Consider the following 27,431-nt stretch of genomic DNA (forward strand, 5'->3'; position numbering starts at 1 on the left):
TAATTTATTTTATTTCCAATTTAATTCCATTTTAAACTCCCCAGCCCGCAGCAGGCGCTGTCGAGACACCCGAGCGCCCGCGCCGGCAGCTGAGCTGCGCAGACACCCCAGATCAGGTCCAGAAGATGTACACCTCCCCTAAACCCTAAACCCTAAACCCTAAACCCTAAACCCTAGAACTCCTAGAAATAGCCCCACCATGCACAGAAGTGAGGGAATGCAACACTCTAAACCCTAAACCCTAAACCCTACACCTCTAGTCCTAACCCGCAGCTATATACACTAGCGACGCTTCCCCAACTCAGAGCCGCCAGCCGTAACTCTAAACCCTAAACCCTAAACCCTAAACCCTAAATCCCAGCTCCCAAACCCTAAACCCTAAACCCTAATTGTTATCGCCAAGTTGATGAAATGAACAAATAAAATGTCGGCAGCAAATGCGCACACAACTGCTCGGCTGCTAAAGCGCTGCTGCACCTTCCAGCAACGAGGCCAGCAGCAGCAGCAGCAGCTGCTGCTGCTGCGGCTGCTGCTGCTGCAGCAGACTGCAGCACGTGCTGCTGCTGCTGCAGCAGACTGCAGCACGTGCTGCTGCTTATGGCTGCTGCATGTACACCCGGTGCTTTGGGGGACGCTGCGAGTCAGCCCACTGCTGCTGCTGCTGCTGCTGCTGCTGCTGCTGCTGGTCTCGAGCGCCTTCGTAGTAAGGTGGGCTGGCAATTGCTGCTGCTGCAGTTGCTGCTGCTGCTGCAGTTGCTGCTGCTGCTGCATTCAAGCGGCGGGGGCAGATGTTCTCCTGGCCCAAAGAGAGCCGTGCAGCGCTGTCAGCAGCAGCAGCAGCTGCTGCTGCTGCTGCGTCAGCTGCTGCTGCTGCTGCTGCTGGGTCCGCTTCAGGGGCCCCTGATGTAGCCGCAAAATATTGTTCGAAATTGCTGCTGCTGCTGCTGCTGCTGCTGCTGTTGCTGCTGCTGCTGCGGCGCCACTGCAGCGGCAGAGCACTCGGTGTTGCATCCCCAGCAGCAGATAAGCGCCCTCTTGTCCTTGGGTGCTTCTGCTGCCAGTCTACATTTTGCTGCTGCTGCTGCTGCTGCTGCTGCTGCTGCTGCTGCTGCTGGCTAGCAATTTCGGCCGAGCGGCTGCTGCTGGTATGCCTTCTCCGTCTCCTAACAGAAGCAGAAGCTTCCCCTGGCTCGCTGCTGCTGCTGCTGCTGCTGCTGCTGCTGCTGCTGCTGCTGCTGCTGCTGCTGCGGAAGGCGCTGCAGCTGCTGCGCAGCAGCGCGTGCCACTGGGCGGCGCCTTCTTCCCACAGCCGCAGCAGCAGCTTGTCTTGCTGCTGCAGCAGCTGCTGCAGCGGCTGCTGCAGCAGCAGCCGCCAAAAGTAAATGTCTGAGTCATACCGACACTTTAAAATGTAGCAGCAGCAGCAACGCTCCCACTCCAGCAGCTCCAGCTCATTGTTCTTTTGCTGCAGCAGCAGCAGCTGCTGCTGCTGCTGCTGCTGCTGCGGGCGCTGGGCGTAGGGGCGCAGCAGCAGCAGCAGCAGCACCCCCGTCAGCTTGCTGCCAGGGACCTGCTGCAGCAGGTTGTTTGCTGCTGCAGCGCAGCAGCAGCGCAGCAGCAGGTCGTGCAGACACGCGAGCAGTCCTGTGCCGACGAGAAAATCAAAGAGCGACAGCAAAATCCACCCGCTGCTGCTGCTGCTGCTGCTGCTGCTGCTGCTGCTGTTGCTGCTGCTGCTGTTGACGAATCCCCCGAGCTGCTGCTGCTGCTGCAGCAGCATAATCTCACAACTATTGTCTGAAGTGAAGATGCCGTCCTGAGCTGCTGCTCCAGATGTGTTCTCAGCAGCAGCAGCAGCAGCAGCAGCAGCAGCAGCAGCAGCAGCAGCAGCATGCGCCTGCGGCATGTGCTGCAGCAGCAGCGGGAAGTCCCTCAAAGCAGCAAGATGCAGCAGCAAACTGTCAGCTGGGGTGATGGAAAGCCAAAGACACGGCTCTGCACTGCACGCTGCAGTAGCCCACCTCCGGTGGAAGAGAGGCAGCAATTTGGAGGCTGCGGCTTTGCAGATTTGAGACAGTGGCTTCTGCTGCTGCTGCTGCTGCTGCTGCTGCTGCTGCTGCTGCTCCTGGTGCTGCTGCTGCTGCTGCTTCTGTTTCTTTTGCTGCTGCAGCTGCGATGCGCGACCGCACTCCCTGCAGCCGATCCACCCACTTCTGCTGCTCATCTAACGGCTGCTGCTGCTGCTGCTGCTGCTGCTGCTGCTGCTGCTGCTGCTGTGCTTCTTTAAAAGGCATCAGGAACGGCAGCAGCCGAAGGGCTGCTGCTGCTGTCTCTGTTGCAGCAGCAGCAGCAGCTGCTGCTGCTCTCTTCACTCTCCCTTCTGCAGCTAATGCAGCAGCAGAAGGAGCATCGAGTGCTGCAGAAGGTGCAGCAGCAGCAGCTGCAGCAGCAGCAGAAGGGGGACCAGGAGCAGCAGCAGAAGCAGCAGCAGGAAGGTGACTGCGCTTGATTATCAGTCGCGTCCTGCTGCTGCTAGCGGGTGTCGTCCCTGTTGCTGCTGCTGCTGCTGCTGCTGCTGCTGCTGCTGCTGCTGAATCCGTCGGTGGGGTTGAAGCTGCTGCAGCTGCTGTATCATCTGCCGCAGCTGCAGCAAAGTATGCAGCAGCAGCAGCACTAAGCGGGCTGCTGCTATCTCTCCCGTTTCTGCTGCTGCTGCTGCTGCGGTGGTGGCGGCCTCCAGGCGTCCTGTCTGCTGCTGCTGCTGCTGCTGTTGCTGCTGCTGCTGCTGGTGTCTCTCCAGGGCTGCAGGCCACACTATGGCCGCAGAAAGCTGCAGCAGCACTTGCTGCTGCTGCTGCTGCTGCTGGACTTAACTCTGCCCTGGTAGAAGGCTCTGTCAGCAGCACCACGCTGTTGCTGCTGCTGCAGCGTTTGCTGCTGCTGCAGCCGTGCATGCGCCAGCAGCTGGAGTCCCAGGGTCTCCTGCTGCTGCTGTTGCTGCTGCTGCTGCTGTTGCTGTTGGTGCTGCGGCTACTGCTGCTGCTGGGGGCCCACCCGTGAAGCTGCTGCTGCTGCTGCTGCTGCAGCATATGCTGCTTAACTCCTAGGGCATGCGACTCTTCGTAGCAGTACAATCCAGGAGTTTGCTGCTGCTGCTGCTGCTGCTGCTGCTGCAGGTATGAGGCTGTGCCGAGGTGCTGCTGCCATGCCCAGCCTAGCTGCTGCTGCTGCTGCTCGCGCTGTTGCTGCTGCTGGTGTTGCTGCTGCTGCTGCTGCTGCTCATTGAAGGCGTCCCTCTTACGCAGAAGCATGCGGTGCTGCTGCTGCTGCTGCCGCTGCAGCAGCAGCTGCTGCCTTTCCAGCAGCTTTTGCTGCCGCTCTGCGAGCTGCTCCAGCAAGATGGAATCTGACCGTGCTGCTGCTGCCGCTGCTGCTGCTGCTGCTTCTGCTGCTGTTGCTGCTGCTGCAGCCATCCCTGCACTCCTCCTCCTCCGGCTGTCAGCTGCTGCGTAGTCATCTGCTGCTGCAGCACGTGCTGCTGCTGCTGCTGCTGCTCCTACCGTCACAGGGCTGCAGGAGTGGCGCGTTCGACGCTGCTGCTGCTGCTGCTGCTGCTGCTGCTGCTGCTGCTGCTGCTGCTCGGAAAGGCATGGCAGCAGCTTTTGTGCTGCGGCCCTTCTTGCTGCAGCAGCAGCAAGGAGCTGTTCCGCATCTTTTGCTGCTGCTGCTAGCTGCTTGGTGAAGCTGCTGCGCGGAGGGCGAGAGGCTCGTGCTGCAGCAGCGCCGCTTGCTGCGGCTGCTGCTACAGCTGGTGGCAGTGCTGCTGCTGCTACTGCTGGTGCTGCTGCTGCTGCTTCTGTTAGTGCTGCTGCTCCTGCTGCTGCTGCTGCTGCAAGACCCAGAGCGGCACAGTCACTCCTGCGGTCATGCCGCTGCAGCGGCAGTTGCTGCATCACCGTTGCTGCTGTTGCTGCTGCTGCTGCTGCTACTGCTGCTGCTGGTGCCGAGCAACTGCAGCAGCAAGAGGCAGGGCTGGCGCCCCCGTGCTGCTGCTGCTGCTGCTGCTGCTGCTGGCTTTTTGCGGCTGCGGCTGCTGCTGCCGCTGTCACACCCGGTGCAGCAGCAGCTGCTGCTGTTGCTGATGGTGCTGCTGCTGCTGCTTAGCGGAATGCGGCAGCTGCAGCAAAAGGCAAGGCAGCAGCAGCAGCGCCTTACTGCTGCCGACATGGGGGGCTCGTCTTGTAGCCTCTGTTGCTGCTGCTGCTGCTGCTGCTGCTGCTGCTGCTGCAAAGCATTAACTCCAGCAGCAGAAAGTAACAAAAAATCATAAATTGTCTTATTTCATTTAGTGGGTGAGTCCGCCCGTATCGGCTTTACTAACAGCTGCAGCAACAAGCTGCTGCTGCGGTTGCTGCTTCTGCTGCTGCTGCTGCTGCTGCCTGCAACTGCATGCAGCAGCAGCAACTTGTGCAGCGTAGCCCCCTGAAATCTCTCCAGATACCTTTTAATATTCTTTTCTTAACTTTCCAGATTGGGGGGGGCCTGCGTGCTGCTGCAAACAGCAGCAGCTGCAGCGACGACAGCAGCAGCAGCAGCAAGAACAGCAGCAGCAGCAACAGCAGCAGCAGCAACCCAGCAGCAGCAGCAAATGTACTGAAGCACCCGCTGCCTCTACCTCGCAAGGCATTAGGCCAGCCTGCAGCAAAACAACGCAGCAGTAGAGCTGAAGACAGCCCTTGCTGCTGCTGCTGCTGCTGCTGCTGCTGCTGCTGCTGCGGGCGAAACGGCTGTCGGCAACACAGCAGCAGCATCTGCAGCAGCAGCCGCAGCAGCCTCTGCACTGTCAAGAGCAGCAGCCGCAGCAGCAAGAGCATTACCATCGTCAGCAGCAGCAGCAGCAGCAGCAGCAGCAGCAGCAGCAGCAGCTAAAATGGCTTCTCGTCCTCTTTGCAGCCAGCCGGCTTCCTCCTTCGATGGCTGCCTGTTGCTTCAGGCCCTCAACGTCAGTCCGGCTGCTGCTGCTGCTGCTGCTGCTGCTGCTGCCTGAGTGCTGAACTCACGCTGCTGCTGCTGCTGCTGCCTCATTGCTGCACTGTAGCTGCTGCTGCTGCTGCCGCCGCCTCATCGCTGCACTCGGGCTGCTGCTGCTGCTGCTGCCTCAGTGCTGCGCTCTCGCTGCTGCTGTAGCTGCAGCGGCTGCTGCAGTGCTGCTGCTGCTGCTGCAATGCTGCTGCTGCTGCTGCAATGCTGCTGCTGCTGCTGCTGCGATGCTGCTGCTGCTGCTTGCTGTGAGTGTGTTTGCTTAGGAAGCTCTGGGGCGTCTCAGTGCTGCTGCTTTCGTGAGGAGAGAAACAGCGCAGAAGATCCTAACCATAGCCAAACAGGTCCTTTTGCTGCTGCTGTTGCTGCTGCTGCTGTTGCTGCTGCTGCTGCTGCTGCTGCTGCTGCTGCTGCTGCTGCTGCTGCTGCTGCTGCTTATACCACTGCTGTTTTATATGTTGCCACAGCTTCTGCGGCCTCTGCTGCTGCAGCTGGTACTGCTGCTCTTTTTTATGTTGCCGCGGCTTCTGCGTCTTCTGCTGCTGCAACTGCTGCTGCTGCAGCTGCTGCTGCTGCTGCTGCTGCTGCCGCATGCTTCTGTTGCTGCTGCTGCCGCTGCCGTTTTTGCTGCCAGTTCAGACGAGCGCTGCATTTCTTCCACGGGGCGTTTCCGCGCCTTATAGGGCTTAGGGTTTAGGGTTTAGGGTTTAGGGTTTAGGGTTTAGGGTTTAGGGTTTAGGGTTTGTGTGGGCTCAGGAGCTGCTGCGGCTGGTGCTGCAGCGCAGCAGCAGTTTGCCGTCGCTGGTGATTGTGTCTCACCTTGAGGTGTACAGACACTCCAACATCGGAGCAGCAGCAGCAGCAGCAGAATGGTCGGATAACACTTGGCTGTTTGTGCTGCGAGACCCCCTTATTGGGGTGCTGCCCAGCAGCAGCAGCAGCAGCAGCAGCAGCAGCAGCAGCAGCGGACCCGCAGCAGCACAGAGAAGCAGAAGCATGCAGCTGCAGACGGAGCAGCTGCTGCAAGAGCTGAAGCGGCAGCAGCTGCAGCACGAGCAGGGGCAGCAGCAGCAGCTGCTGCTGGATGCAGAAGATGAACCTCCCGGTAATGCTGCTGCTGCTGCTTCTGCTGCTGCTGCTTCTGCTGCTGTCCTGCTGTTGCTTCTGCTGCTGCTTCTGCTGCTGCTGCTTCTGCTGCTGTCCTGCTGCTGCTGCTGTCTTGTCTCTGTTGCTCAGTTGTCTCTCAACCATGCTGCTCCTGCTGCTGCTGCTGCTGCTGTGCTTCAGAGTTCCTGGGCATTGCTGCGGATTTCGGTTTAGACAGCAGCAGCAGCAGCAACAGCAGCAGCAGCAGCAGCAGCAGCAGCAGCGGCAGCAGCGGCAGCAGCAGAGGCATCAAGATGGCTCGTTTGCAGCCGCTGCCTTCCGCTGCTGCGTCAGCAGCTGAAGAGCTGGCCGATCGCCCCCAGCAGCAGCAGCAGCAGCAGCAGCAGCAGCAGCAGCAGCAGCAGCAGGTGTCGCTGGAAAGCACTGAGGTGTTCAGACACCACGGCTTTGTCCGCGCCTGGCTGCAGGACAAATCGGCCCTTGCTGATGCAGTGCAGCAGCAGCAGCAGCAGCAGCGCAGCAGACTCGAAGAGAGAAAACGAAAAATCGGCGTTGGCTAGCAGCAGCAGCAGCAGCAGCAGCAGCAGGCCTTCCTTGCTGCTGCTGCTGCTGCTGTTGTTTACGTAGGCAGCGCACCCTTGTTTGAAACGGATCTTATCTTCGTGCGGCGTAAACCCTAAACCCTAAACCCTCGACAAGTCTAAACCCTAGCTGCGGGCCCTCGCCAAACCCTTAACCCTCACACAGCAGCAGCAGGCTGCAGCTGCAGCAGCTGCAGTAGCTGCAGCAGCTGCAGCAGCTGCGCTGCAGCAGCTGCAGCAGCTGCGCTGCAGCAGCTGCAGCAGCTGCACTGCAGCGGCAAATTGAATGCTCCGGTGGCTTGGCTGCAGCAGCAGCTAACTGCTGCTGCTAGCTGCTGCTGTTCACTGCAGCAAGCTGCTGCAGCCAGCTGCAGCTCTCTGCTCAGCTAACCGCGGCTAGCTAGCTAGCTAGCCAACTATCCAGCCAGCTAGCTAGCCAGCTAGCTGGCTGGCTAGCTAGCCAGCTAGCTAGCTAGCCAGCTAGCTAGCTAGCCAGCCAGCTATCCAGCCAACTTGCCAGCTAACTAGCCAGCTAGCTAGCCAGATAGCTCTGCAACTGGCTAGCTAGCTAGCTAGCTAGCTAGCTGGCTAGCCATCCATAATGGGCATCTCTTTGCATTAAGAAGACCTTTCACATTCAGCTGCTGCTGCACCAGCAGCTGCCTGATTTTCTTGCTGCTGTTTTCGGGTGTACGTACACTGGAGCTGGCTGGCTGCTGCGTGGGTAAATGCAATTCTTCCAACTGCATGCAATTCTGGGCTTTAAAAGCCCATTTAAAGATATTTAAAAATATAATTTAAAATATTTTCAACTTTTTATTTTTATTTGAACTTAAATGCTCAATTTAAATCCAAAGTTGCTTCTAAACTCCTTTGCACATGTGCTGCGTCTGCCTGCATCTGCGGTGTACGTGCACCTGCTCGCCCCCACTGGCTCCGCCATTTCTCAATGTTGGCTTCCGGCCTTTCGGCTAGCTAGCTACGGCTAGCTAGCTGGCTACGGCTAGCTAGCTAGCTACGGCTAGCTAGCTGGCTACAGCCAGCTAGCCGTAGCTGCGGCAAGCTAGCTGGCTACGGCTAGCTAGCTAGCTACGGCTAGCTAGCTGGCTACGGCCAGCTAGCTAGCTACGGCTGGCTAGCTAGCTACGGCTAGCTAGCTGGCTACGGCTAGCTAGCTAGCCGTAGCTAGCTAGCTAATTGCGGCTAGCCCGCTAGTTAGGGCTAGCTAGCTGCAGCCAGCTAGCTGCGGCAAGCCTCCGCTGGCTGGGAGTAGCTCTGTAGCTAGCTGCAACTAGCTCTGTGGCTAGCTGTCTCGGCGGCTAGCCATGGAGCTAGCTGCGTGGCTAGCTGCATGGCTTGCTGCAGCTATTTGCGTGGCTAGCCGCAGCTAGCCGTGGCTAGCTAGTCGGCGTTGCCTGCCTGCGGCGGGCCGTGGGGTTTCTGATGCAGCTGCAGCAGCAGCTGCTGTGGCAACAGCAGCAGCTGCAGCAGCAGCAGCAGCAGCAGCAGCGCACAAGTCTGCATTGTTATTATTGTTGGAAATATTAAAAAGAATTAATTAAACTGAAGTGGAGGAAATTAACTGCAGCAGCGGAGCTGGCTGCTGCCGCCGAGCCGTTTGCTGCTGCTCTGTCTGGGGGCGGCAGCTGTGGACTTGGAATTGATTTGAAGAAAAGAAAATAAAAAAGAATTAAAAAATAAAAAGAAATAAAATAAACAAAAAGAATTCAATTAATAAACACCAGCCTCTTTGAAGTTTCGTTCCAGTGGAGGTGTGCATGTTGGGAACGTGTGTATATGTCGGCTGCTGCTGCTGCTGCTGCTGCTGCTGCTGCTGCTGCTGCTGCTGTTGTTGTTTGTTGCTGTATAGCCGTTTCGAAGCTAAAGCAACGGGTGTAATATTTGTTTTGTTAAATGGAAATAAAATTGGGGTTTGGAATCCTATAGCGTGCTGCGTTGGCTGCAGTTGCTGCTGCTCGTTGCTGCTGCTCGTTGCTGCTGGCTGCTTCTTGCTGCAGCAGCAAGGCTCGGAATTGGTGGCTCTTAGAATCTGAGTGTGTGGCTTGGAAAGTGGAAAAAGATAAAAACTAGAGGCTGAGGAACTGCGGAGAAGCGCGCGGTGAGGCAGCAGCAGCCGATCAGCAGGAGCGGCTGCTGCTGCGGTCGCCAGCAGCAGCAGCAGCAGCAGCAGCAGCAGCAGCAGCAGCAGCAGCAGCAGTCAGCCCCAACAAGCCGGTGTTGCGCTGCGTCGCGCTGGGTGGGTTGCAAAGCCTTTATTAAAGTCGGAAGCAATTGCAAAGTTGTGGTTGCCGCTTGGAGTCGCCGGAAGTGTCCGCGGGCTGCTGCGTGCTGCTGCCGCCGCCGCTGCTGCTGCTGCTGCTGCTGCTGCTGCTGCTGCTGCTGCTGCTGCTGCAGACGCCGCGGTGCCGCAGAATGGCCCCCTCCGCGAGCGCCCAGGGCCCCGGGGGCGCCGCTGCTGCTGCCAGCCGAGCAGCAGCAGCACGCGAACATGTGCTGGCAGCAACGCGGGACTACCGCGTGGCCCCGCGGCTGGACTACCGCACAGTTGCTGCAGTGGAGGGGCCGCTGGTGATCCTCGACGACGTCAAGTTCCCCAAGTACTCCGAGATCGTCACTGTCCACCTCGGCGACGGCAGCACCCGCGAGGGCCAGGTCCTGCTGCTGCTGCTGCTGCTGCTGCTGCTGCTGCTGCTGCTGCTGCTGCTGCTGGACCCCCCTTGCAGCCCCTCGTTGGAACCGCCTTCGCAAGCCGGTGCCAGTGCTTTGCGCAAATGGAAGCCCCGCGGCGTCTCCGCCGACTGCGTGCCTCTTTTCTGCTGCTGCTGCTGCTGCTGCTGCTCCGCTGCTGCTGCTGCTGCTGTTGCTGCCCCCCCCTTGCAGCCCCTCGTTGGAAGCGCCTTCTCGAGCCGGTTTAAGGAATCCGCGTCTCCTTGCTGCTGCTGCTTGGCTGCTGCTTTGCTGCTGCTGCTGCTGCTGCAGGTGTTGGAGGTGAAGGGTCGGCGGGCGGTGGTGCAGGTGTTTGAGGGCACAGCGGGGATCGACAACCGGCGTTGCCACGCGGAGTTCAGCGGCGACGTGCTGAAGATGGGCGTGAGCGAAGAGCTGCTGGGGCGGGCCTTCGACGGCAGCGGCCGCGCCGTGGACAGGGGGCCCCCCGTGTTGGCGGAGGACTTTTTGGACTTGAACGGATTTCCGATAAACCCGCAGTGCCGCGTCTTCCCCCGCGAGATGATCCAGACTGGGCTGAGTGCCATAGACGTGATGAACAGCATAGTCCGCGGCCAGAAGATCCCCCTCTTCTCTGCTGCAGGCCTTCCTCATAATGAGATCGGGGCGCAGATCTGCAGACAAGCCAGCCTCGTTGCGGGAAAAGATGTCAAAGACCACTCCCAAGACAACTTCGCAGTGGTCTTCGGCGCCATGGGAGTCAACGTGGAGACCGCGCGGTTCTTCCGGCGGGACTTCGAGGAAAACGGAAGCATGGAAAGAGTTTGCCTCTTCTTGAACTTGGCCAACGACCCCACCATAGAGCGGATAGTGACTCCGAGATTAGCTCTAACAGCAGCGGAGTTCTTGGCTTTTGAAAAGGAAATGCATGTCTTTGTAATCCTCACTGACATGGCGGCGTATGCAGATGCTCTTAGAGAGGTCTCAGCCGCCAGAGAAGAAGTCCCGGGAAGAAGAGGCTACCCCGGCTACCTCTACACGGACTTGTCTTCGATTTACGAGCGCGCGGGCCGCGTCGAAGGCCGCGGCGGCTCCGTCACGCAGTTTCCGATCTTGACGATGCCCAACGACGACATCACTCACCCCGTGCCGGACTTGACGGGGTACATCACAGAGGGGCAGATCTTCGTGGACAGAGCTCTTCATAACAGGCAAATTTACCCTCCAATTAATGTTCTTCCTTCTCTTTCGAGGCTCATGAAGAGCGGCATTGGACACGGCATGACTCGGGATGATCATCCTGCTGTTTCCGATCAGGTGAGTAGCTCCTGCTGCTGCGGTGATGCCGTGCTGCTGCTGCTGCTGCTGCTGCTGCGGTGATGCGGTGCTGCTGCTGCTGCTGCTGCTGCTGCGCTGCTGCGTTAGCAGCAGCGCAGCAGCAGCAATATTGGTAGAGATCGAAATCGAAGTAGTGCTGCGAGTTGCGCGCACGTGCTGCTGCTGCTGCTACCGCATAACAGCAGCAGCAGCAGCAGCAGCAGCAGGAGGAGTATGATTTGTGCTGCAGTTGTACGCGAACTACGCAATTGGCCAAGACACGCGGGCGATGAAGGCGGTGGTGGGGGAGGAGGCGCTGTCAGCCGACGATATGCTTTACATGGAATTCACTGACAAGTTCGAACGCCGCTTTCTGCAGCAAGGTCCTTACGAGGGCCGCGACGTCTTCCAAAGTCTGGACATCGCCTGGGAGCTGCTGCGGACTTTTCCCGAAGACATGCTCAAGAAGATCCAGCAGCAGCTCCTCGCCAAGTACTACCCGCGCACCAAGTACATCCAGGCCCAGGCCGCGGACAAGCGGCAGCCCCCGCAGCAGCAGCAGTGAGCTGCTGCTGCTGCTGCTGCTGCTGCTGCTGCTGCTGCGGTGGCTGGGGCGCTGTTTGTGCGTTGGTTTGGGCTCCCGGTTCGGTTCAAGGGGTTTGGAACTGCAAACGACTATTTCAAGGCCGGGCTTTTGTCTTGCTGCTGCTGCTGCAGCAGCAGCAGCAGCAGCAGCAGCAGCAAGGGCAGCAGCAGCAGCTGCTGCTGCAGTTTCTACTTGCATTTTGCAGGCAACTGCACGCATCCAGCCGCCCGCTTAGGGGCGAATACACGTATTGCTTCTCCTAAATTCTCTATTTATAATTCAAGTTCGAATGCTAATTCATACTTCATGAACATCTTCCATTCCTGTTGTGAATGTAAATACATTTCCAGCGTTTCGGGCCGCACTCAAAAGAGCCCCAAGAAACGCCCTGCGATATTTCAGCGCACGAGGCCTGCTGCAGCAACAGCAGCAGCAGCAGCTGCTGCAGCAGCAGCAGCTGCTGCAGCTGCTGCTGCTGCTGTTGCTACTGCTGCTGTTGCAGTGCTGCGCAGCAGCGTCTAAGCGCCGCGCTTAGCCGCCTGCACTTTCGCAGCGGCTTTTGGCACGCGCAAGAGGCCGGTGCAGGAATCGCAATCAACTCATCAGTTGATTAATTGATTCTGTTTAATTAATTGAAACAAAGACGAAACTCAATCCTTTGTTTCACGATTTCAGAGAAACAGAAAGCATAAACGCCCGCCGTAGACGCCGAAACGCAAGTTTCCAGTTTCCTCCAGTCGCCACTTTTGCAAATTCAACACTCAGCGCCTCCAACTTATTCCAGGAACTCCAGGGGACAAAGTAGAAACTTCTTTTCGCTTTATCTAATAAAAACGAGAAGAAACGAAAACAGACGACTCAACTTTCCCGAAGATTCCCCCGAAACTTGAATTGAACCGGGAGCACGTACACCCCAACAGGCTCCAGCTTTCCGTTTTGCACAGCCGTGCAGAACTTGAATTTTAAAAGTTGAACTGCGCAAGTTGTTTCATTTCTTGTTCGTTTATCGCTTATATCGCACTTGATTCGTTTGCAAATTGCTCTTCGCTTTCCACTTCTCGCGCTTTCCTCAAACGCGAACACCGCACTTCGCCTTTTCACCAGAATGGCAGAACGGAACTCCCGGCGAAGACGAAGACGCCGGCTTTCCCCCTCCACCTTCCTTCTGCACATTCCCGGCGAATTCGACTGCGGCGTCAGCGGCCCTTTGAGTCCTCCCAGGGCCCCCAGAAACCGGGATCGCCTCTTGTGGCTGTCAGAGGAAACCAGCGGCAGCGAACCAGCAGCAGCAGCAGCACCACCGCCAGCAGAAGACCCCCCAGAAACGACAACAGCAACAGCAGCAGCGGCAGCAGCAGCAGCAGCAGCAGCAGAAGCGACGAAACCAGCCCCCTCCCCCAGCACAATGCAAGGGGCTGCCGGGTGGAGCGACAGCAGCAGCGAAGGCGAAAGCCCTGGAGACGCTGCAGGCCCCAGGGGCCCCCCCGGAGGCCCCCCAGGTTTGCAGAACAACACAATCTTCCAAGCCCTGAGCCAACAAGTGCTGTGCATTCAAGGCTACTACGCAAAAGAATTCGAGTCCCTGGCCTCGCCGCCCCCGCTGCTGCTGCCGCCGCCCATCTCTGCAGCAGCAGCAGCAGCAGCAGCAGCGGCAGCAGCAGCAGCAGCAGCGCCGTGCCCACTGCTCTCCCGAGACGGCTACTGCATGCTGTCGGCCTGCCCGTACAGCCACCTGGGCTTCTACCGGCACCACCAGCTGCAGCAGCAGCAGCACGAGGACGAGGAGGAAGACGGCCGCAACAAGTGGCACCCCAGAGCAGCAGAACTTTCCCCGCGCCACGGAAATGCCCTTCCTTTAAATCCAAAAGAAATCCTTTTCAGAACTTCTGCACTTTTGCAAGACAAAGAACTCACTCTTATTCGAGTGCCTCCGGAGCAGTTTTACACAGTAAGTGCAGCAGCAGCAGCAAATAACAACTTTTTGATATCTTTTCAATTTTGCAAAATTCGGAATCTTTCATTCTCTTCGTTCAAATTTCTAAATGCCTGATATTCTTCATTCTACTGGCTGCTTTTGTGAATTAATTCAATTAATTTAATTAAATTAATTTAATTAATTTAATTAATTTAATTAATTAAATCAATTATTTGATCTTTTCTTAAATTCTCTCTAATCGAACGTTTCACTCTTCTGAACGTGTTCTTCTTGAACTTGAAATGACGCGAAGTCTTAAATTGAATTATCGTTTTCCTCCAACTTAATTCGTATCAGTCTAATTAATTTTTAAAATTAATTAATTCCATTCTTTTTTAATCTTTTTGAATTTTCTGGTTTTTTCTTTTTTGATGAAATGAGAGTTGAACTTCTTCAGCTTTCCAATAATTTCCCTCTGATCTAATTGAATGCCTAATGACTTTGAGTTTTCTGATTAATTCCTTTCAAATAAATTTAAAATTTCATTTTCTTATTTCTCAATTCTCAATTATTTCCGCTTTTCTAATTGTGTTTGTCCCTGCCGCAAATGAAACATCGAGAGTTCAACTTTCCTCCATGTTTCAAAGGAAATAAACTTTTTCATTTTCTCCTTTCCAGGCTTTCTTTAACTAAAATAAAGCATTTAAAATAGTTTTAAAAAGAACATAAACCATTTAATGATCTTAAAACTCCTTTTTCAACTTTTCAAAACGCAAACCATTCAATTTCCGCCCCTCTTCAGGACGTCTACTGCGGGGGCCGTCTGATGCGGGTTTTGGGCTATTCGACAATAAACTGGTTTGAAGAAACAATAGCAAGAATGGAGAAGGCTGAGGGCGCCGCCTCAGGCCCGCAAGCAGCAGCAGCAGCAGCAGCAGCAGCAGCAGCAGGCGAAGCAGCACCAGCAGCAGCAGCAGCAGCAGCAGCAGCAGCAGCAGGGGAGGAGGGCCTCGCTGCCACGCTGTGCAAGCCCTGCCGCTACGCAGAGAAAATCCAAACTCTGGCCAGGCTCGTCCAGAAGCTGCTGCTGCAGGCGCGAGAGCAGCAGCAGCCGCGCTTTTGCTCTTACTTCGTCTATTTGCAGCTGCGGCGGTGGCTGGTGCGGCTGCGCGACCGGACGGTAAGAGGGCTTTGCGTCTTCCTCGACTGAACGAGCCTTTGAAAGAGCCCCTGCTGCTGCTGCTGCTGCTGCTGCTGCTGCTGCTGCTGCTGCTGCTGCTGCTGCTGCTGCTGCTGCGCTGCTTCGGCTGAGCTCCTGGACCTGCACCCCTGCCCCTTCAAGAGGCAGTGCCACATCGAGACGATTCCAACTCTGCACGCTGCGCTCCATCAGCTGGAGAAGGGCGCATTCTTGCTGGGCCCCCAGTACGGCCGGCAGCAGCAGCAGCAGCTGCTGCTGCTGCAGCAGCAGCAGCAGCAGCAGCTCTTCAGCTTGCCTCCCCCTTGCCTGCCCGGGGAGCCGCCGGGTCCCCGCATGTCCCTCCCTGAGCTGCGCGCAGCAGCAGCAGCAGCAGCAGCAGCAGCAGCAGCCCGGGGGGCCCCCCCCCTGCCCGCGCTGCTGCGGCACCACGCGGGGGCCCTCAGAGAAGCCCGGGGGGCCCTCGACTCTCCCCGAGGCAGCGAAGACACTGACAGCTTTTTTTGCGGCAGCGTCGTGGCCGAAGAGGAGTTTCTGGGTTCCCTCAGAGTCACCGTCAGCAGCAGCAGCAGCTCGTCGTCGTCGTCGAGCAGCAGCAGCAGCAGCAGCAGCAGCAGCGGCGGCGGCGGCGGCGGGCCGCTCAAGATCTACGCAGTTGAAGACCTGCAGCTGTGAAGCGGCGGAGCTGCAGCTGCTGAAGAGAATATTTAAATGTTTTAATTTTTAAAATGCCATTTTAATGTTTTAATTTTAAAAATTCCATTTATTTAAATAATTGCAATTTATTTAATTATGCCATTTCATTCAATCGGGCCAATTCACTGAACTAATGCCATTTAATTCAAAACGTTTTTGCAAATAAGACCATTTTTTTAAACCTCTAAATGCCATTTAATCGAAAATATTTTGCCACTTTATTCAAACAACTTATTTTTAATTTGTGCAATTTAATTTTATTCTTTTAAATTCATTTTATGCAAATCATTTCATTTCTTAATGGCCATCGATCTGCAGAATTAAAAACAAAAAGAAAAGTCTGAAAGAGGAAAAATAAAAAAAGAAAATAAAAGAATTGAAAAGGAATTAAAGAGAAGAATTAAAAAAAAGAAAAAGAAGAAATAAAAGAATTGGAATTGGAGTTTCTGGAAAGGAAGAATTCAGGAAAAGACTTCAAAGAAAAGAAAGAAAAGAAGAATTAGAAAAGAATTAAAATGAAGGATTAAAAAGAATAAAAGAATTAAAAGAAGAATCAAAAAAGAATTAAAAAGAAGAAATGAAATGAAAAGAATGGAAAGGAAGAAGAAGTAAAAAGAAGAATTCAAAATAAGATAAGAATTAAAAAGATTCAAAAGAAGAATTAAATGAAATTAAAATAATTAAAAAGAAGATTTAAAAGAAGAATTGAAAAGATTTAAAAGACTCAAAAAACAAATTAAAACGAATTAAAAAGAGAATTAAAAAAGAACCTAAAAGAAATTAAAAAAGAATTTAAAGGAATTACAAAAAGAATTAAATGGAATTAAAAAAGAATTCAACAGATATAAAATTGAAAGGAAATAATGAAAGAAATGAATTTAAAAAATTAAAGGATTAAAGCGAAAGAAAAACGCGGAAATAAAAGAAGAAAAAGGAAATAAAATTAAAATTTAGTAAAAGAAATAAAATAAATAAAATAAAATAAAAATGAAAATAAAGTAATGAAAGAATTCAAAAAAGAATTCAAAAAAATCACTTATAAAAATTGAACTGACTGGAAAAGATAAATAATGAAATAATTATAAAAGAAATAAAATAAAAATAAAATTTAAATTTAAATTTAAATTTAAATTCGAATTTAAAATAAAGAAGTGGCAGAACTCAAAATACGAAAACGAAAAAATAAAATTGAATTTGAACGAATAAAAGACTTAAAAAATAAATCGAAAAAAACAGAATTAAATAAATAAATAAATTAAATGAAATCAAGAATTAAAAATAAATAAATAAAGCGAAATAATTAAAATAAATCAGATATAAATAAAATAATAAAATAACAAAATAAAATAGTTAAAGAACTAAACAATAATTAAATAAAAGATTTAATTTGGGAATTTAATAAAAGATGTAAATAAGAATGAAGTAAAGAGTTAAATAAAAGAATTAAATAAAAGAATTAAATAAAGGAATTAAAAAAAAGAATTAAAAAAAGAATTGAACAAAAGAATTAAAAGAATTAAATAAAATAATTCCTGAAAGAGAAATAAAAGAAGGAAATGAAGAATGAAGAAAAGAATAAAAGAATTGAAAACGAAAAATGGAAAACGGAGGAAGAAATACAAAAATAAAATATAATAAATAAAATAAAATAAATAAAACAAAATAAAATAAATAAATCAAAATGAAATAAAATAAATAAAATAAAATATAATAAAATAAATAAAATAAATAAAATAAAATAAATAAAATAAAATAAATAAGCGAAGTGAAGGTAATGAGAGACAAACAAATGAACGCAACAAAAATAAAACAATTTAAGAAAATAAAAACAAAAAGTAAAATTAAATTAAAACTAAAAGTAAAAGAAATGAATAAACGAAAATAAAAAATAAAAACAAACAAAAGATATTTAAAACAAATAAAAAGAAATAAAATGAAATAAAAGTATAACTGCAAATAAAACAAATAAATAAAAACTTTAAAATAAATAAAATAAAATTAAAAAATAAAAATGAAAAAGAAATAAAAGACAAGTGAAGAGGCCCAGACATCGCACTGTAAAATGATTAAAGAAATAAAAGAAATGAATAAATAAATAAATAAATAAATAAACAAATAAATAAATAATAAATAAATAAATAAATGAATGAATAATTAATTAATAATTAAAAAACAAATAAACAAAAATAAAATAAATAATAAATTAAAACAAATGAATTGTAAATGAATAAAATGGCAAAAGGGTCCTTCTGGGTTTTTGTTCATAATGGATTCTGGAAAGAAAAAAAAGCTTTAGAGCTGCTGCTGCTGCTGCTGCTGCTGCTGCTGCTGCTGCTGCTGCAGCAGCTGCTGCAGCAAGCGTGATTGCTCCTGCTACAACAGACAGGATTGTGTCTGCTGCAGCACCAGCAGCAGCTGCTGCTGCTGCTGCTGCAGACAGCAGCAGCTGAACTGCTGCCACGCCACCTGGCTGCTGCAGCAGCAAACTTCTGCTGCTGCTTCTGCTGCTGCTTCTGCTGCTGCTTCTGCTGCCGTTTCTGCTGCTACTTCTGCTGCTGCTTCTGCTGCTGCTTCTGCGGCTGCTTCTGCTGTTGTTGCTGCTGCTGCTTTCGCTGTAGCTCCTGCTTCTGCAGCTGCTGCAGCTTCTGCTGCTGCTGCTGCTGCAGCTTCTGCTGCTGCTGCTGCTGCAGCTTCTGCTGCTGCTGCTGCTGCAGCAGCAGCAGCAGCAGCTCGTGGGTTTATCTCGCTTCGTACTGCATCACTGCAAATAAAAAGACTTCAAAACAGCAGCTTAAATGTTTTATTTTCTTTTTTAATTTTATTTAGTTTTTAAATTTAATTTAATTCTGAGTTTAATTTAACTTTCGTATTTAATTACTTTTAGAATTAATTTCTGTTTCTAGTAAATTAAACTTAATTTAATTGTTTTTATTTTATTTCTTTTTTAATTCTTTTTAAATTCTTTTTTAATTCTTTTTAATTTAATTATTTCATTTTTATTTCAATTGTTTATTTCTTGTAATGCCGTTTGACTTCTTTTTAATTTCTTTTAATTCGGAATTACTTTTAATTCATCTTTTAATTAATTAATTCTTTTCGAATTATTTAATTATTTATTTTATTTCCAATTAAAAGAATTAAAAGAAATTAAAATGAATTAAAAGAAATTAAAAGAAATTAAAAAAGAAATTAAAAAGAATAAAAAGCAATTCATTTTTTAATTCCCTTTTAATTCTTTCAAACCCTTCTAAACCCTCTAAACCCTTTTAAACCCTTTTAATCCTTTTCAAACCCTTCTAAACCCTTTTAAAACCCCCAAACCCTTTTAAAACCTTCTAAACCCTTTTAAAACCCCCAAACCCTTTTAAAACCCTCTAAACCCTCCTAAACCCTTCTAAAACCCTTCTAAACCCTTTTAAAACCCTCTAAACCCTTCTAAACCCTTTTAAAACCCCCAAACCCTTTTAAAACCCTCTAAACCCTTCTAAACCCTTAAAAAATCCCCTAAACCCTTTTAAAACCCTCTAAACCCTTCTAAACCCTTTTAAAATCCCCAAACCCTTTTAAGCCTTTTTAAACCCTTCTAAACCCTTTCAAAACCCCCCAAACCCTTTTAAAACCCTTTAAACCCTTTTAAAACCCTTTAAACCCTTTTAAAACCCCCCAAACCCTTTTAAAACCCTCTAAACCCTGAAAAAATCTCCTAAACCCTTTTAAAACCCTCTAAACCCTCCTAAACCCTTTTGAAACCCTCTAAACCCTTTTAAAACCCTCTAAACCCTTCTAAACCCTTTCAAAACCCCCAAACCCTTTTAAAACCCTCTAAACCCTAAACCCTAAACCCTTATAGGCCTTTTTGAGAAATCTCTAAACCCTTTTAAAACCCTTCTAAGCCCCACTAAGCCCTTTTAAACGCCTTTAAACCCTTTCAAACCCTCAAACTCTTCTAAACCCTTTCAAACCCTTCCAAACCCTTTCAAACCCTCAAACTCTTCTAAACCCTTCTAAACCCTTCTCAAACTCTTTCTAAACCCTTTTAAAAAGCCTTTTAGTCCTCTAAACCCTTCTAAACCCTTTCAAACCCTTCTAAACTCTTCTAAACCCTTTCAAACCCTTCTAAACCCTTCTAAACCCTTTTCAAACCCTTTCTAAACCCTTTTAAAACCCTTTTAGTCCTTTAAACCCTTCTAAACCCTTCTCAAACCCTTTAAAACCCTTTCTAAACCCTTTTAAAACGCTTTCAGTCCTCTAAACCCTTCTAAACCCTTCTCAAACCCTTTAAAACCATTTTTAAACCCTTTTAAAACCCTCTTAGTCCTTTAAACCCTTCTAAACCCTTCAAACTCTCTTAAACCCTTCTAAACCCTCTTAAACCCTTTTAAACCCTTCTAAACCCTTTTAAACCCTTCAAACCCTCCCAAACCCTTCTAAACCCTTCTAAACCCTCTCAAACCCTTCTAAACCCTCTCAAATTCTTTTTTAATTCCTTTAATCCTTTAAACCCTTTTTTGTTCTTTTAATCCTCTAAACCCTTTTTTGATGATTTAAATTCTTTAAATTTCTTTCAATTATTTAAATTCCTTTTTAATTATTTAATTCCTTTTTAATTATTTAATTCCTTTTTAATTATTTAAATTATTTAATTCTTTTTTAATTATTTAAATTATTTCTTTTTAATTATTCAAATCATTTAATTCTTTTTTAATTATTTAAATTATTTAATTATTTTTAATTATTTAAATCATTTAATTCTTTTTTAATTATTTAAATTAATTCTTTTCAATTATTTAAATCATTTAATTCTTTTTTGATTATTTAAATTAATTCTTTTCAATTATTTAAATTATTTAATTCTTTTTAATTATTTAAATCATTTAATTCTTTTTCAATTATTTAAATTATTTTTTTAATTATTTAAATTTGAAAGTTCTCACTTTTTCGCGATCTTTTTTTGTAGAGAATTCTGCTGCCGCAGCTGCGGCAGCGGACAGCAGCTGTTGGCTGCAGCGAAACGTCGCAGCCGCACTCTGCAGCAGCAGCAGCAGCAGCAGCGGCAGCAGCAGCAGCAGCAGCAGCAGCAGCAGCAGCAGCAGCAGCAGCAGCAGAAGGTTTGGAGAGGAGTTTGTTTGGTTAAATTTGCTGAATTTTATTTATTGAAAATAATTCCGAATTTGTTTTTTCACTTTTGTTGAAATGCAACAAAGACACCCGGTGTCGAGACACCCCCCAGCAGCAGCAGCAGCAGCAGCAGCAGCAGCAGCAGCAGCAGCAGCAGCAGCAGCAGCAAGAAGCAGAAGGAGCAGCAAACTCAAAAGGGAATTTTGAATTAAAACATTTGATTTCAATTGCTTTTAATTAATTCATTCAAAAGGATCGCGTTTCATTTCCAGAGTGCAGCAGCAGCAGCAGCAGCAGCAGCAGCAGCAGCAGCAGCAGCAGCAAGCCAAGAAGGGTTTACAGGAACTTCAGAAGAGAAATTTATATTCCGAAATTAATTTCAAATTTATTTAATTCTTTTCTCTGAAACAAATTAGGGTTTAGAGACTCGAGGGTTTCGCCTCAAACAATTCCCCTACAGATGCATGCAAGGGTTTAGGGTTTAGGGTTTAGGGTTTAGGGGTTGGCAATTGCAGCGCCAACTGGCTCACTGCGGAGGGCTTAGGGTTTAGGGTTTGCACCAGGCTTAGGGTTTAGGGTTTAGGGTTTAGGGTTTAGGGTTTAGGGTTTAGGGTTTGGGGCTTTCGCTTGCCTCCACAGATGTAAGTCACAGGCTCCAGCTGGGTGTTCGTATCGTCGATATCCATTTTCGGTGCTGCTGCTGCTGCTGCTGCTGCTGCTGCTGCTGTTGCTGCTGTTGCTGCTGCTGCTGCTGCTGTTGTTGTTGTTGCTGCTGCTGCTGTTTCTGCCGCTATTTCTGCTGCAGCTGCTGCTTTTTCCTTCCTTCAGCTTGCTGCGACCGGCGTTGCTGCTTCTGCTGCTGCTGCTGCTGCTGCTGCTGCTGCTGTGGCTGTTGTTGTTGCTGCTGCAGCGGGCTTCTTCTCCTGCTGCTCCCTCTGCTGCTGCTACTTGTGCTCACTCACTTTGCAGAAGCTTTTTAGTTTTCTGCAGCAAATAGCTGTTGCTGTTTGCTGCTGCTGCTGCTGCTGCTGCGGAGTCCGCCGTGGGGCTGCAGCAGCCCCGTCGAGCGACAGCTGCATGCAGCGCTGCTACTGCTGCTGCTGCTGCTGCTGCATATTTACTTAAAATTAAATAAATAATAAATTAAAAACCAAAATAAGTCATTTAATTCAAAATAAATCAGCTTTTATGATTATTTGTCTAGACTGAAGCTGCTGCAGCGCGAGCCCAGGCAGCCGGGGGCCCCCAGGGGCCTCAACTACTGCTGCTGCTGCTGCTGCTGCTGCTGCTGCTGCTCTTCTGCTGCTGCTGCTCTTCTGCTGCTGCTTGAAAGAACTTAAAGTACAGTAATTCAACGGAAGGTGTCAGATATGGCAGCACCAACGGTAGCTGCGACTGCAGCAGCAGCAGCAGCAGCTGCAGCAGCAGCAGCAGCAGCGTCGGCAGCAGCAAGAGCACCAGTGCAGAGGGGGGCCTGCGCCCGCCAGCTGCACGGTATTAGCCTGAATAAGCATTTAGGCTATTTTGCTGCTGCAACAAGGCAAGGTGCTGCTGCTGCTGCTGCCGCTGCTGCTGCTGCTGCTGCTGCTGCTGCGCCTGCAGCAATCCGGCCAGCAGCGGCACAGCTGAGCTCTTTTGCTGCTGCACCGGGCAAGCCTGCAGCCAATGCGCTAAAAGCAGCAGCAGCAGCAGCAAAAGAGGCTATGGCAGCGGCAGCAGAAGCAGCAGCAGGAGCAGCACCGGAAGCTACCGCAGCAGGAGTAGTAGCAGCAACGGCAGCAGCAGCAACAGCAGCAGACAACGTGACGCTGGAAGATATAGGGGATGCCTTTGCCACAGTAAGGGGCCTTCTTCAGCAGCAACAACAGCAGCAGCAGCAGCAGCAGCAGCAGAAACAGCAGCAGCAAGCGCGATGCAGCAGCAGTTATTCAGGGCCGCAGCTGCAGCAAGAAGCAGCAGGGCTTTTACGTTCGCTGTCGGGCGCTTTAGCAGCAGCAGCAGCAACAACAACATCAGCAGCAGACTCCAAGACAGCAGCAGCAGCAGCAGCAGCAGCAGCAGCAGACCCCAAGGCAGCTGCAACGGTGCAGCGAGCTGCTGCAGCAGAGTGGCAGCAAACGGAGTGCGCAGCCGTCGATCTGCTGCTGCGGGTCGCTTGCTGTGGCGTTCCTGCAGCAGCAGCAGCAGCTGCTGCTGCTGCAGCAGCAGCAGCTGCTGCTGCTGCTCCACAAGCTACAGCAGCAAGTGCTGCAGCAACGGCAGCAGCAGCAGCCGGCGAACCCAGCATGATTAGGGATGCGGAAGGCGTTGCTGCAGTGCTGCTGCTGCTGCAGCAGCTGCTGCACTCGCGCTGGCTGCCTACTGCGAAGCTGCTGCTGCTGCTGCAGCGGCTGCCGCTGCTGCTGCTGCAGGCGGAAGAGCAGCAGCAGAGGTGCACGTCCAGCTTCCTGCTGCTGCAGCTGCTGGCTGAAGCAGATGTGGGGCTGCTGCCGCAGCAGCAGTTCGACGCGCTCGTGCTGCTGCTGCTGCAGTATCTGGAGCAGTTCGCCAGCAGCAGCAGCAGCAGCAGCAGCAGCAGCAGCACCAACAGCAGCGGCAGCCTAAGTTGCTGCTGGAGAGGAGCAGCAGAAGAACCAGCCCGAGCTGCTGCTGCTGCTGCCCTACACTTGCTGCTGTGTGACCGTCAGCAGCAGCAGCAACAGCAGCAGCAGCAGCAGCAGCAGCAGGCGCCACAGTGGCAGCAGAGAGCCAACCTTTTGCTGCAGCGGCTGCTGCTGCTGTCGAAAGACTGCGCCCAGAGCCCAGCGGGTAAACCCTAAACCCTAAACTCTAAACCCTAAACCCTAAACCCTACCTCTGCGCTTCACTCTTGACCCTAAACCCTAAACCCTAGGGTTTGTAGGCCCTCGAGGGCTCACAGCTGTGAACGCGAGGGTTTTGACTCAAAATTAGGGTTTAGGGTTTAGGGTTTAGGGTTTGCTGCAGACTTGGAGTGCCTTCAGTGGTCGCTGGCGCTGCTGCAGCTCGGGGGGGGGCCCTCGTGGCTGCTGCCGGAAGCAGCAGCAGCAGCAGCAGCAGCAGCAGCAGCAGCAGCCGAGACAGCAGCAGCGGCAAAGGAGAATCCACTGCAGCAGTTCCTTCAGTCGCTAGACCAGCAGCAGCAGCAGCAGCAGCAGCAGCAGCAGCAGGAAGCAGCAGGGAACACGCAGCAGCACCCGCTAGATAAGGAACACCTTGACGCCATCGTCAGCTAAACCCTAAACCCTAAACCCTAAACCCTTTCTCTACTGCTGCCATGCCTAAACCCTACGCCTTCAACTTAGGGTTTAGGGTTTAGGGTTTAGGGTTTGGGGTTTGGGGTTTACTGCAGGTAGCGGCGCTGCGCCTTGACGGCCCCAAAAGCTTCTCCCAGCAAACCCTCCGTAAACCCTAAACCCTAAACCCTAAACCCTAAACCCTAGCCCTGCAGCTTGAGGCCGGACTTGGAGTTGCTGCTTCCCAACTAATGTGATCTAGACCGCTAGGGTTTAGGGTTTAGGGTTTGTGGTTTAGGGTTTGGCTTGTCTGCTCCTTTGGCCCTCAAGGGCTGCGGCATGTGCGTCGAAGTCGCTACTCAAAGGTAAACCCTAAACCCTAAACCCTAAACCCTAAACCCTAAACCCTCGCGAGAGAGCCGCAGTTCCTGGACCCTACGCGCCAGCTTTAAACCCTAAACCCTAAACCCTAAACCCGAAACCCTTTACTCGCACGGGGCCACCGCTGACTGGTGTTTAGGGTTTAGGGCACAAAACCCTAAACCCTAAACAGGCGGGTACGGATTAGGGTTTAGGGTTTAGGGTTTTGTGTTCTATCAGAGACGTCTTCTTAAACCACCCGACTCGCCTGCGGGCAAAGATGGCCCTGTAAGTCTAAACCCTAAACCCTAAACCCTAAACCCTAAACCCTAAACCCTAGCCTTGTCTGCTTCTTGCCTCCGAAAGCCACGCTTATTTGCTGCAGTTGCTGCTGTTATTGTTGCTGCTGCGCAGGCGTCTTCGGCTGCTGCACCTGCAGCAGCAGCAGCCACTGCTGCTGCTCCCACATCACTTCGCTGCTTCAGCCAGCAGCAGCAGCAGCAGCAGCAGCAGCAGCAGCAGCAGCAACAGCCTGGCAGCAGCACTGCGGGAGCAAGCAGCAGCAGCAGCAATTGCTTCTGTTGGTGTTGACTTAGCCTTTTTGCTGCGCCGCAGCTCCTGGCGGCCGCTGCTGCAGCAGCAATACCCGAGCATCTACTCTGCAGCACTGCAGCAGCAGCAGCAGCAGCAGCAGCAGCAGCAGCAGCAGCAGCAGCAGCAGCAGCTAGTCTAGCAAAGAGGGCTTCTGCTGCCGCTGCTGCTTTATTTTCTTTCTTGCTGCTTTCCATGCCCTCACTCGCTGCTGCTGCTGCTCCGTCGGCCTCCGCTGCTGCCGCAGCTGCAGCTGCGCATGCACCCCAGAAGCAGCAGCAAGCAGCAGCAGCAGCAGCAGCAGCAGCAGCAGCAATGTCTCACTGGGATCTATGCAGCAGCAGCGGCAGCAGCAGCTCTGGAGTACACGGCCCAAGCAGCAACAGAGGCGAAGACGCGCGGCAGCAGCCGCAGCAGCAGCAGCAGCAGCAGCAGCAGCAGCAGTGGTTACCTGGAGCTGCTGCTCTTGCTCTTGCTGCTGCTGCTGCTGCTTCCGCTGCAGCAGCAGCAAGAAACGTCGCCTGGCCTCTCGGCGGTTGTCGGAGAGAGGCCTGTGGGGGCAGCAGGAGCAGCAGCAAAAGTATAGTTTGCTGCTGCTGCTGCTGCAGCGGCAGCAGAAGCAATGGCAGCAGCAACAGTAGCTGCGGCAGGCAGCAGAAGCAGCTTGGTCTGCTGCAGCAGCGCAGCAAACCGCAGCAGCAGCAACACGCGCCAGCAGCAGCAGCGGCAGCAGCAACAAACGGCAGCAGCAGCAGCTGCTGCAGCAGCAGCAGCTGCAGCAGCAGCAGCTGCAGCAGCAGCAGCTGCAGCAGCAGCAGCTGCAGCAGCAGCAGCTGCAGCAGCAGCAGCAGCAGCAGCAGCTTACCTGTACGTGTGGCACCTGACCTGCAGCTTCAGTTTGCTGCAGCGGAGGCAGCAGCAGTTGCTGCTGCTGTTTATTTTGCTGCCGCCGGGCCCGCTGCCGCGGACTACAGACTCAGCAACATCAGCAGCAGCAATTCCAAACAGCCGCAGCTGCTGCTCCCACTCGGCGTTGTTCAGCAAGTCTGCTGCTGCTGCTGCTGCTGCTGCTGCTGCTGCTGCTGCTGCTGTTGCTGCTAGGGGAGGCACGCAGCTGCGGCTGTTGGCTCCACTGGGCGGGGGACGAGCAGCAGCAGCAGCAGCAGCACTGGCTGCTCGTGCTGCTGCTGTTGCTGCTGTTGTTATTGTTGCTGTTGCTGCTGCTGCTGCTGCCGACCCCACATTGAAACCGGCGGGCTGGAGGAAGCAACTTGCTGCTGCTGCTGCGACGCTGGGGGGCCCCTGCAGCAGCAGCAGCAGCAGCAGCAGCAGCAGTGGCTGCCGCTCGCCCGTGTGCTGCTTGCTGTTCATGCCCGTCGCTGCGGCTTTCAGCTGCAGCGGGGGCTTCCGCGCATTGCCATGTTGAGGCTGCTGCTGCTGCTGCTGCTGCAGCGAAGCTGCTGCTGCTGCAGCAGCGGCAGCAGCAGCAGCAGCGGCAGCAGCAGCAGCCCAGCGCAACCTGCTGCTCTACTTTTATTTTATTAAATTTTTTGTTTTAATTTCAATTTTAGTCTTTTTGTTTTACACCTTGAGCGCAAAGGCCCTGGGGGCGCCCCCCCACGGCTGCTGCTGGGGCCCCCCGTCTCGGAGCAGCAGCAGCAGCAGCAGCAAGCTGCTGCTGCTGCTGCTGCTGCTGCTGCAGCGAGCACTTATAAAAGCGCCGCAGGTTCAGTCAATGACATTTTTTGACTAAGGGAGAGATGTCTGTACACCGCAATGGGCTTTACGCCTCGCTAAACTGATGGCTTCCCTGCGCTACAGCAGCAACAGCAGCAGCAGCAGCAGCAGCAGCAGCAGCAAGAGCGGCGGCTGCAGCAGCGGCGGCAGAAGCGGCCGCCAAAATCGCAGCAACAACAGCAGCAACAGGAGCAGTGGCCTCAGTACTGAGCGCAGCAGCAGTCACTGCCGCCGCAGCAGCAGCAGAGGCAGCAACAACAAGAGCAGCAGCAGCAGCAGCAGCAACAGCAGCAGCAGCAGCAGCAGCAGCAGCAAAGCAGCCCAAGCCCCAAATGTTGCGAATGCTCCAGGGAATCGCAGGAGCAGCCGAGAGGTGCAGCTGCTTCGTGGCCCGAGCAGCAGCAGCGGCAGCAGCAGCGGCAGCAGCAGCCGACACCCCAGCAGCAGCAGCAGCAGCAGCAGCAGCAGGCCGCCCAGCAGGAGCAGCAGCAGCCTCAGCAGCGGGCGGCTGAGCGTGGTGAGCAGCAGCAGCAGCCGCAGGCGGCTCAGCGCGCAGGGCAGCCCCCCCCTCCCCCCCCGCAGCAGCAGCAGCAGCAGCAGCAGCAGCAGCAGCAGCAGCAGCAGCAGCAGGCGCGTGCTGCTGGCAGCAGCAGCAGTTATTGTCTGCGGCAGCTTCAACGAAATCAGCGGAAGAATCCGCGCTGTGGCTTTGGGGGGTTTTGACCCTCTGGCTTGTCTTATGAATTCGGGGCTGCATGCAGCAGCCTACAGCCTAGCCCTCGTAACCCTAAACCCTAAACCCTAAACCCTAAACCCTAAACCCTAAACCCTAGGCTCTGAGCCCGGCGCGTGGGCTCCGAGGGGTTTCTGCAAGGGCCTGTGGGGGGCTAGGGGGCTTCTTGGTTCGCGGCGGGCAGCTGTAGGACTCTAGGGTTTAGGGTTTAGGGTTTAGGGTTTAGGGTTTAGGGTTTAGGGTTTAGGGTTTAGGGTTTAGGGCGTGTGGTTTGTGAGTAGGGTTTGCTGCTGCTTTTCAAAGGAGTCAAATGGGCGCAGCTGCGTCTGCTGCTGCAGCAGCACTATTTGCTGCTGCTGCTCGTGGGCTTTCTTGACTCTGTGGGAATGACTATGGGCTTTATTGCGCAGCCCTATGTGCCAGGTAGCTGCTGCTGCTGCTGCTGCTGCTGCTGCTGCTGCTGCTGCTGCTGCTGCTGCTGCTGCTGCTGCTGCTGCTGCTGCTGCTGCT

General features: G+C 52.0%; 7 protein-coding genes across 7 annotated transcripts; 5 read left to right on the forward strand and 2 right to left on the reverse strand.

Annotated features, from left to right (window-relative positions):
- Positions 1-595: 595 nt before the first annotated feature.
- On the reverse strand, positions 596-1,906 carry ENH_00052040 (hypothetical protein, conserved; the record flags this gene model as incomplete). The annotated part of the gene is made up of 1 exon (XM_013581436.1): positions 596-1,906. The coding sequence occupies one exon, from the start codon at positions 1,904-1,906 to the stop codon at positions 596-598; it is 1,311 nt and encodes a 436-aa protein (XP_013436890.1).
- A 55-nt stretch (positions 1,907-1,961) lies between these two features.
- Positions 1,962-3,953, reverse strand: ENH_00052050 (hypothetical protein, conserved; the record flags this gene model as incomplete). The annotated part of the gene is made up of 1 exon (XM_013581437.1): positions 1,962-3,953. One exon carries the CDS (start codon positions 3,951-3,953, stop codon positions 1,962-1,964), a length of 1,992 nt encoding a protein of 663 aa, XP_013436891.1.
- A 1,020-nt stretch (positions 3,954-4,973) lies between these two features.
- On the forward strand, positions 4,974-6,707 carry ENH_00052060 (hypothetical protein, conserved; the record flags this gene model as incomplete). Its single annotated transcript, XM_013581438.1, has 4 exons — positions 4,974-5,006; positions 5,307-5,384; positions 5,797-6,145; positions 6,328-6,707. The coding sequence occupies 4 exons, from the start codon at positions 4,974-4,976 to the stop codon at positions 6,705-6,707; spliced, it is 840 nt and encodes a 279-aa protein (XP_013436892.1).
- Positions 6,708-9,161: 2,454 nt separating this feature from the next.
- On the forward strand, positions 9,162-11,298 carry ENH_00052070 (vacuolar ATP synthase subunit b, putative; the record flags this gene model as incomplete). Its single annotated transcript, XM_013581439.1, has 2 exons — positions 9,162-10,733; positions 10,984-11,298. The coding sequence occupies 2 exons, from the start codon at positions 9,162-9,164 to the stop codon at positions 11,296-11,298; spliced, it is 1,887 nt and encodes a 628-aa protein (XP_013436893.1).
- Positions 11,299-12,424: 1,126 nt separating this feature from the next.
- On the forward strand, positions 12,425-15,107 carry ENH_00052080 (hypothetical protein, conserved; the record flags this gene model as incomplete). The annotated part of the gene is made up of 3 exons (XM_013581440.1): positions 12,425-13,267; positions 14,037-14,414; positions 14,547-15,107. 3 exons carry the CDS (start codon positions 12,425-12,427, stop codon positions 15,105-15,107), a joined length of 1,782 nt encoding a protein of 593 aa, XP_013436894.1.
- A 6,509-nt stretch (positions 15,108-21,616) lies between these two features.
- ENH_00052090 (hypothetical protein, conserved) lies at positions 21,617-23,065 on the forward strand (the record flags this gene model as incomplete). Its single annotated transcript, XM_013581441.1, has 1 exon — positions 21,617-23,065. The coding sequence occupies one exon, from the start codon at positions 21,617-21,619 to the stop codon at positions 23,063-23,065; it is 1,449 nt and encodes a 482-aa protein (XP_013436895.1).
- A 1,645-nt stretch (positions 23,066-24,710) lies between these two features.
- On the forward strand, positions 24,711-26,700 carry ENH_00052100 (hypothetical protein; the record flags this gene model as incomplete). Its single annotated transcript, XM_013581442.1, has 3 exons — positions 24,711-25,004; positions 25,138-25,318; positions 26,273-26,700. 3 exons carry the CDS (start codon positions 24,711-24,713, stop codon positions 26,698-26,700), a joined length of 903 nt encoding a protein of 300 aa, XP_013436896.1.
- Positions 26,701-27,431: the final 731 nt, after the last annotated feature.

Source organism: Eimeria necatrix, genomic scaffold (genome assembly GCF_000499385.1).
Source record: "Eimeria necatrix Houghton genomic scaffold, Enh_scaff413, whole genome shotgun sequence".
NCBI classification, from domain to species: Eukaryota; Apicomplexa; class Conoidasida; order Eucoccidiorida; family Eimeriidae; genus Eimeria; species Eimeria necatrix.